The sequence below is a fragment of the Pempheris klunzingeri genome, chromosome 15, assembly GCF_042242105.1.
Source record: "Pempheris klunzingeri isolate RE-2024b chromosome 15, fPemKlu1.hap1, whole genome shotgun sequence".
In the NCBI taxonomy this organism is placed as follows: domain Eukaryota; kingdom Metazoa; phylum Chordata; class Actinopteri; order Acropomatiformes; family Pempheridae; genus Pempheris; species Pempheris klunzingeri.
In genome coordinates, this window is record NC_092026.1 from 1,316,721 (window position 1) to 1,326,064 (window position 9,344).

Genomic DNA, 9,344 nt, shown 5'->3' on the forward strand with positions numbered 1-9,344 from the left:
AAGTCAGTAGGTGAGGGTGTGTCACCAGGTCCAGAACTGACCCCTTTTATAACTGTGTCAGTTTGGATGTTCGACTCTACGCTGATGACGCTGTTGTTTACACGTATGAACGACCAGCAGAGCGAGCTGCTGTGAAGCTGCAACTGCTAAAACATGATGACATGGAGGCTTCATCAGTCAGGTTTAGGGTTGAATGTTGGCAAAATGATGGGTGTGTTTATTGTTTCTGATCCAAAAATTGGCCATGAAACTTTTACAGCTTTATCGAGACAAAATGAATTGTTATAGTTACTGACTAGACTAATATTCATGTTCCACAGAATATACAGAATCACAAAATACATCACAAAGAAATATAGAAGTTATATATGACATTTACACTCAAGTCCTACCTGAAAACACACTTAGAATGGGGACAAACTAAACACATTAAACAGAAAAACTGATTTTGCATCTATATTAAAAAGGATTCTCAAATAATCAATGAAACTGCTAAAATGAAAGAAAACGTGTTTGAGGTGATGAAGTGGGATCAGAGCAGACTGCAGCAGGTTGAACATTTTATTTCAGCTTGTCAGTTCTGACTTGAGCTGTTTCTCTCACTGATTAATACCACAGATCAAAGCTGAGACAGTGAGTACTGAGCGCTGAAGTCAAACTGAAGTTCCTGGAATGATCCTTTAACCAGAGTCCACGGTTGTAACTGTCGCCGTGTTACTAATGTGAAAAAGCGCAGCTGACGGTGAGGAGGCTGCAGAGCAGAAACCCACACAGCCCGTCTGCTGCAGGAAACCAAGTGTTGATTCTCTGTCAACAGTTTTTTATGAGTCCTAATAACCACTGAGAGCAGATTCATATCTGCTGCTCTTCACACCCATGAACTCTTCTTCCTCTCTGCAGCTTTTTCTCTTTTTCTCAGAGGTGAACTTTACAGTTTAGACTTGGTGCTGACAAGAGCCAACAAGTCCTCACACAAACACCCCTAAAGGGTTCTTTTAGAATAGATTATATTAGGAGCTGCAGGAGCTAAACTCAGTAAATCAGGATCAGGTTTGTTCTTGTTCACATTTTCACAGCAAAGAGTTTTCTGATGTGAAATAAAAATAATATTTTCACAGTTTTTCTATTGACAGCAACAATAATGTAACTGTACAAGAAAACACAGTAAATTCTGTGTGTTGTTTAATATAATAAGTTATTTAGCAGAAAATATCTGTATAAATGATGAATAGTTTGTGTGACAAAGACTCTGTCACAGATTGTGGACGGCACATGTTTCAGGGTCTGAAACAGAGCTGATATATAGTGCTGGCTTATATAGAAGCTACAGAGGTCCGGTGCAGGTGTGCTGATGGTGGAAGGTACCATCTCTAACCGGGTTATAGGTGATGTTACCTAACTGATGAAGCTGTGTCAAAGCTTTGGGGTTTATTTAAGGCCTTTGACTGGGAAGTGGTGATGCCTATAAGTAGGGATATTGTGTGATATTTTTGATTCAGGTAAGAACTGGCAGTGAAGCTGATTGTTTAAAGGGAAGATTATTGATTGATCAGCGGTTGGTTGGTCCAGGGGGAGGGGCTTAACATTTATAAGGCTCTGGCCACCAAAGCTCACGAGGAGTCAGCGGAGTCAGACAGGTGACAGGTATTTTTACTTTTGGTCTTTTTTGTTTTGCTGTGGACGTCCAACTTTCTGTTTTCCTCACTGTTTTTTGTAAATAAAGCACCTCAATAACTTTTGCAACTCAAGCCATCTTTTGTTAGACAGATGACCCACCGACTTTTGTAACAGTTTGATTTGTGTTCCCGACCAGTTCAGAATATTATTTTACACAACCTTCAATATTTTGTGATGGTACTCTGCATACCAATTAAACTTTCTCTTGAGAAAACACCAGTATAAATCTAATAGAGATTCTGAAGGTAAAAATCTATGATAAATAGGTTTTATTTAATCCATTGAAAATAGGCATTTAATCATACAAGAGGAATAATAATAATAATAATACACAATGACAATGAAATATTGTCATCATGTCATCATGATAATAATTACTATTGAAATAAGAAAGAGAAAACTGAAATGTATCTATAAAACACATTTTGGAAAACGTGCTTAGGAATCGATCAAACTGAGATTAAAGCAAAATGAAACAACATTTGAATTAAAAACAGGAACTAAAGCTGGTAACACAAAGGAAATGAAATAATATCATTAGAAATATTGAATATTATGTATAAAATAAGAATTATGTCCTACAAATACTGAAAGTTGTTGTGGGAGCTCATAGAAAGCCTGATATTATCTGACCACGCTCCAAGCTGGCAAGACGACCCTGAGAACTATTAAGTACAAAGAGCCACCGAATGCAACAACATGTGTTTTTATTGTTGTCAGTCAGCACTGGACACGTAGATCACATACAGTACAATACATATATATTACATAACAGTGGTGTTTTGTGGGTACAGTTCATTTTCACTGCCTAATACTTCACTAAAAGTTATTATGTATGTATCTATAGATGTTTTACCAATTTTAAAACATCTGTCAGGATTATTTCTGTGACGCTGCTCCCCTCTAGTGGCTGTAATGAAGCACTGCGTCACCACCTGATACAACTTCTGTTATTAATACAAACACTGCTACAGCTGTGGAGAACACATCCACACATCCTTCACACTGCTGCCTTTCAATGGCTGCAGGGAAACAAACACATTCACACACAATGCATTTACTACTTCTGCTGCTCTGACTACCATTACCGGCAGGGGTCCCACAGGGCTTTGTTCTGGATCCCCTCTTATTCACTATATACATGTTACCCCCGGGGCAAATCATGTGTGTGGATTACATTGATTTCAATGGTTACGTCCATGACACCCAACTATATGTCCCGATGGAGCCCTGTACCACGGATGTACCCTGGTATGTCCTGCCTTGTTGTCAGTAAGAACTGGATATATAAACATGTCCTGCAGTTGAATTACTTCAGTTCACAAGTTATTAAAACGACCCCCTGTGACTCTTCAGCACGAGCAGCATTACACTCATGTACACCAGGTATGCACATGCCAGGGTGAACCGGAAGCACATTCTCTACTCTGCATTTGGTTGCTGTTTGCAGAAAATACTACGGAGGAGCAATGGTGTAAAGTAGGACCAGAGATTTGTTTGTTTAGACTGAGGACAAGGTGGGACTGTCCCGGAGTGAAGGCAGTCAAGGGAAGGACACGTCATGACTCTTCAGACCCAAACTGGAGGCAAACGTTTGTGTCTGCCTCATCGCTTTCAGAGGTCTCCATTTCATCCGCTCAGACTAAAACACAGTCCCAGAGTTTTCAAACTAAATCAAGGTCAGCAGCATTTTCAAATCTCTTTGTTTTAGGAGCTCCAAAGTGCAGAAGTACAGTCACCTTTAGGTGTAAACTGAGCAAACGTTTAAAACAGAAATGTTTAGTGTTCACGGAGCCTGAGAGAAAAAAGGTCATCCACATTTTAATCTGTTACAGACTGAACTATTGTAGCGTACTTTATGAGCAAAGCTTTCAGGTGAAGGTGAAAATAACAGCTTTGAGTGTGATCTGAGTGGATTCGCTGTGAAAGAACTAACAATAATCAATCAATACATCAAATGTAAAGAGACAATCAAACAAAGGCTCTCAGCTGCACACCTGACGCTCATCCAGTATGGACCGGCTCAGCTCTCCGCTCGTTGCTGGTTTGTCGGTGGTCTCTCAGACACTACGGCTGAACCCCGCTAGTTCTCTGGTGTCCCTGTGTTACTTACCTTTGCTCTCCTGTGCTCCAGGTCTTCTGTCCTCACCAGCCACAGACACCACACTCTGGGTCTGAATCACCTGCTTGCTCCACTCACCATCAGGACTCCCAGATCTCCAGCCTCCACCCGCTCCTCCGCCTCTCGCCGCCTGTTTTCCACCACGTGGAATCTCCTCGTCGGCCATGTTTACACGCCTGCAATAAAACCCTGTTTAAAAGTCTCCTTCAGCTTCCACAGTCCACGTGTGTGTCCAGCCTTTCTACTGAACTTAACAGAGCTGCATTTCTGCTGGGACTCGTCCAGGCCTCCAGATCTGAGCCAGGCCTACGCAGGCTGTCCTCAGGCATGAACTTCTATAATCCACATGATGGAGAGCGGTGGAAACGTGCAGTATTTTATGCTGGTTTGGTGTGGCTGAGAGTGGGATGAGCTTTCCTCCGGACGGGGACGCTGTCCACAGTTTGAAGCACGTGGGAATAACGGACGGGGCCAGAGAGACGTTAAAGGTCTCCATGAGCACTGGTGCCAGAGAGGAAGGCCTGGTGTAACAGTGATGCTAGAAAGACAAAGAAGGCACCAACAGTAGGAGCAGAAGCAGCTGCAGCTTTAGTGGAGTCTGAAACAGTGTGTTGTTGCAGACACTAGAGGGAAGCAGTGTGAAGGTTTTATTCTTCACAGCAGCAGCAGCAGCAGCAGCAGCAGCACAGAACAGATAGAAGTACTGACATATAAACTGTAGTATGAGGAGAGAATTACAGATTTACACAGAGGACTGTAGTGTCAGAACATCTGGGAACAACATCAGCATCATTTCATATGTATGATATCAAATGTTCTATAATATCATCAGATATTATAGAATACAGAGAGTCAGGACGTGTTTCTGTCCTGAAAACAGCTGAACATGGAGATACAGGTACAGCTTATCTTTTATAGCAGCTCCTATATAGGATTCAATAAAGTGAAGACATATTTCACAATACACAATAAAACTGATGAAGAAGAACTGAATATATATGAATAAATATTCAGTCATTTCCAAATTAGCAGCAGTTTGTCTTTATTTCATAACATTAGAATCATAATTTAACGTTTTCTATGAATGAATATGTGAATATTTTAATTAAAAACAACTGCAGACAATAACAAATATAGATGATAATGAAACTGAACTAGAATAACCACAGAATACTTTTTACAACAGTTTGATTTGATGTGGAACTGCACTTTAAATTATACCCAGACAGTCCACAGCAGAGAAAAGATTGAAATATTATTTAGAAAAATAATGTACATAATTATTTAGACACAAAATCTGTGATATAAATATTGTTGGAATGATTTTATTCTACGGCCTAAATCCTCCTGTTGTCAGAATCAAATGTATGAGATCAGTAATCAGTGTTGAAAGAACATTTAAAGTTTCAGTGCGTTTGTGTGAGTTACTGTTTAAAACCAACTGGAAGCAGAAGTGGGATTATTAGTGTTTTCTTGGTTTCACTGCAGTTTACAGCATGAAGAAAATCTATTTGAACACAAACATGAGACAGAAACAAAGATCAGATCCGTCTGCAGGGAACAGACTGAAGACTGAAGCGCTGGGAGGAAAGAAGACGTTTAAAAGACAGAAAAGACCAAAAGGAAAATGAAACGACATCCAGGCAGCTTTTGTCCCCACCAAGGTTGAAAACATTTCACTCTGGACAAAAGCCTAGTTTTGTCTTTTCATCCCAGCTGCTGAACAACAGATAACAGAGTGTGTTAGTGAATTCACCACCAACCTGACTGTGTTTGTGGGAACAGGAAGGTTTTTTTGTGTTTCTCAGAGTTTTTATCTGCTGTCAGACTGAAATCAAGAAGAAGAAACTTCTGACTGAATGAGTTCAGAGAAACACACAAGTCTGAGAAGGAAGAATCATTTAGAAGAAACATTAACAACACTGAGAATAAAGCAGAGATAAATAGTGTCAGTAAGAAATGAATCTAAAACCTCAGACTCAGCAGAAAACCACAGCACAGCTTCAGCTGAGCGTCACTCAGCAGCAGCGTCCTTATCTGTCCGCCGCAGGGGCTGATGGGAGGTCTGAGGACCTGTTAGAAACCACGCGGCCCTCGTCTGATCTGGCAGCTCGTCCTCGTTTGGCCTCGGCTGCATCGGAGCGCCACTTCTCCCCAGGTTCCCCAGAGGAAACACCGCCGCACCAGATGCTTTTCCTCCCGGCTGCTGCTCTGTGCTGGCTGTGTTCAGGTGAGTGTTTCCGGCCAATCAGGAGCCAGCAAACTCAGGCCTTAGCAGACACTGTCACACTGACCTCCATCTACCTGTCTGTGTCTCTACAGCGCTGGTTGCCATGGCAGCAGAGCTGATTCAGGATGATTTAACATTGACCAGGAGAGTCGGAGAAAAGGTCTCCTTCAGCTGTGGAGGAACTGACCAGTGTTACAACCAGTGGGTGTTCTGGTACCAGAAGACAGACACAGGAACATTCACACTGATTCTGAATATTGATAGGAGTGATCGTGGATTTAATTCACGTTACAGTCATCCTCAGAAAGATGATTTCTCAGCTGTGAAGAAACAGAACGGCTGTGAGTTGCAGATCCAGAGAGTTAAACTCTCTCATTCAGCCTCCTACTACTGCAGCTGTGGGAAGTATGTCCCCACAGTGAGAAATGATCCCTGCAGCCTGAACAAAAACCAGCAGATGAACAGCCGTCAGACAGTTTGTGACAGGAAGATAAAAAGTTCAGAATCAACACAGTCAGTTAATGAAGTTGATCCTCTGGGGACCAAGAACGTGTGTACAAACTTTGATGTCCATCCATCCATCCATCCATCCATCCTTTGGTCCAGGTCCGATCCATGTGGACTAAAGCAGGACTGACAGACATCAGCACCCACAGAGCAGCACTGCTGGTGTGTCTAAAGAGACAAAGAAAGAAGAGACAGTGGTGTTGATGTGAACATTAGAGAAACATCATGGAGCTGAAATATGACTCTGCTTCATCATTTGGACTCGTTCAGCTCAGCTGACACATTCAGCAGCAGCAGGTTTTTGTTTCAGGCTGTTTCACTGTGGGAGGATACGGCTACTACTTGATCTTTGGCTCTGGAACTAAACTGTATGTAACAGGTAAGAATAAACCTTCATTTTCCTTCAGTTGTTCTATTGAAGGAGTTCAAATGTGTTTTAATCAGTTTCTGCTGCTTCGGGCTTCACATGTTAGTTGTTTGATAATTAGTAGAGAAATCTTGCAGCCGTGCAGCTGTTGTTACATCAAACGGTTCATAATTCCTGAAAATACCTTTAAATCTCACTGCACAACTGGAGTCATTCTTTATGTCTGCAGGAGATCAAACTCATTTATACATTAAGAGTCTGATATCGGCGTAGTTACAAATATACAGTATTTGATCCTCTCAGTAATTCAGCTCCATCTCTGTTTGTTGAAAACAAGATAATAGACGTCATTATGCCTCATTAACCATGTCACTAACTGCATTTTTACAATAATCAATGAATATTTTTAATGCTGAGCTCATATAATGTGCTGTGTTTGTGATATAATATAGGACGACACATAACGGCACACACGCATATATATTAGTATCCTAATACAGTTATAATATCTATAAATATAAATATTATGTGACGCTCAAATATGATGAATTCTATACTGCTGTAATTTAAACAAGACAATATTATATTATATTATATTATATTATATTATATTATATTATATTATATTATATTATATTATATTATATTATATTATATTATTTACATTTTAATCTAGTCTCAGGGATTGATCTCTCTTATCTGTCAACACATCCAAACATGTCATTGTAATTGTGTATAACAGTTAAAAATGTTACAGAAAAGTTATTAGAATAATGTATTGTATGAATATTGATTAGTTTTTTTTAAATATATGTTTCTAAAAATATAATGAGGATCATCAACTGCAAAATGATGTTCAGTTGAAGATGTAATTTGTTTTAATATGTAAATGATCCCCAACATGGAGAAAGTATTTTCCGCTGTAGAATAAATTGAATCATTATATTGTGTCACATTATACTCAGTATTATCACTTTTATATGAGTGTGTCCTCCGTAAATCAGGACATATCATGTTCATTTTGCTCTATTGAAAAGTTTATTTAAAAAGTGTCATTTAAAAAGTGAAATGATTGATGCACCACTTTGTTCTTGTCCTGATTGGGGTAAAGTCTATGGTGGTAAATATATAATATGTTATACATGTTGAAGTGATTGACATGACAAATGTATTGAACCTGTCCTTTATTCTAATATTACATTACCATAATATAGGGAAATGATTGTCCATTGTTTAAGGGGAAAATCATAATGACCTTATATCACATTATTAGGAACAATAATTCATTTGCAGTTGTAGTGAATGAAGTTTGTAGATTCAAACAAATCCTGATTTCCTTCTGTCCCCATAGAACATATGAAGACAGTGCATGACAGGTGTGTCACCATGAAGGTGAATCCAGTGTATGCAGTGAACTTTGTGCTGTATTGATGAGTAGTTTAGTGAGCAGAGTCCAGGTAGTTTCCAGGATCACACTGAATGCAGTGCTGTGCTGTGAGCTGCTGTTGACCGTGTGAATGTGTGTCTGTGCTGCTTGTTGCTGCTGTCAAACTTCAGGTGAGCAGGTGGTGAAGCCCGTGGTGAGCCTGTACCCAGTAACATCCAGAGCCCAGCAGGAGGGGAAGAGCTCCCTGCTGTGTGTGGCCTCAGGCATGTTTCCTCCTCTGGTCCAGTTCTCCTGGAAAAGACAAATGGTGAACGGTCGTCCGGTGAAGATGGGAAATGCTGAGGGAGAGCAGCTGAAGCTCAGAGAGTCTGGATGCACCGGTAGAATCATAGAGATTGGTCAGGAGACACTGTCCACAATTAAATACCACTGCTCTGTGAAGCACGAGGGGGGAACAGTGGAGGCCCAAATAAGAGAAGGTAATGAAGGCTTGGTGACTGTGTTCAGCACTGATTCAGCTTCATGTGGAGACGTTGTTCAAGAGAGCAGAGCAGCAGAGGACTGACATTTCTGTTTTATTCTTCTTCTGTTTCAGAAGTTTCTGGTCCTCCAACATCACCTCCAACATCACCTCCAACATCACATCCACCATCACCTCCAACATCACCTCCAACATCACTTCCAACATCACATCCACCATCACCTCCAACATCACCTCCACCATCACCTCCAGCATCAGCCTCTTTCCAGTCCCAGTGCAGGGTGAAGCTGCTCTTGCTGCTGTCCACAGTGCTGATAGTGAAGAGTCTGGTGTACTGCTGTGGACTCTGTCTGCTGATGATCTGCAGAAACAAGAGACCGTCCACCAACTGCACAAATGCTGACTGACTGTTTTCTGCTCCTCTTTTCTCACTTTAAAATCTCATATATACACATATACATACTATACACTTAGAATAGTCTGTACAGTATTTACAGAATTTCCTCTTTGTAACTGTACATACATATAAAAATAATAAACACACACACACACACACATATATATGTATATACA

The 9,344-nt window shown here is 40.5% G+C and overlaps 1 protein-coding gene across 1 annotated transcript; it reads left to right on the top strand.

Moving 5' to 3' along the window:
• The first annotated feature begins 5,986 nt into the window (after positions 1-5,986).
• On the top strand, positions 5,987-9,344 carry LOC139214616 (immunoglobulin lambda-1 light chain-like). The gene is made up of 5 exons (XM_070845507.1): positions 5,987-6,015; positions 6,108-6,427; positions 6,847-6,915; positions 8,461-8,769; positions 8,886-9,344. The coding sequence occupies exons 1-5, from the start codon at positions 5,987-5,989 to the stop codon at positions 9,176-9,178; spliced, it is 1,020 nt and encodes a 339-aa protein (XP_070701608.1). The 3' UTR covers positions 9,179-9,344.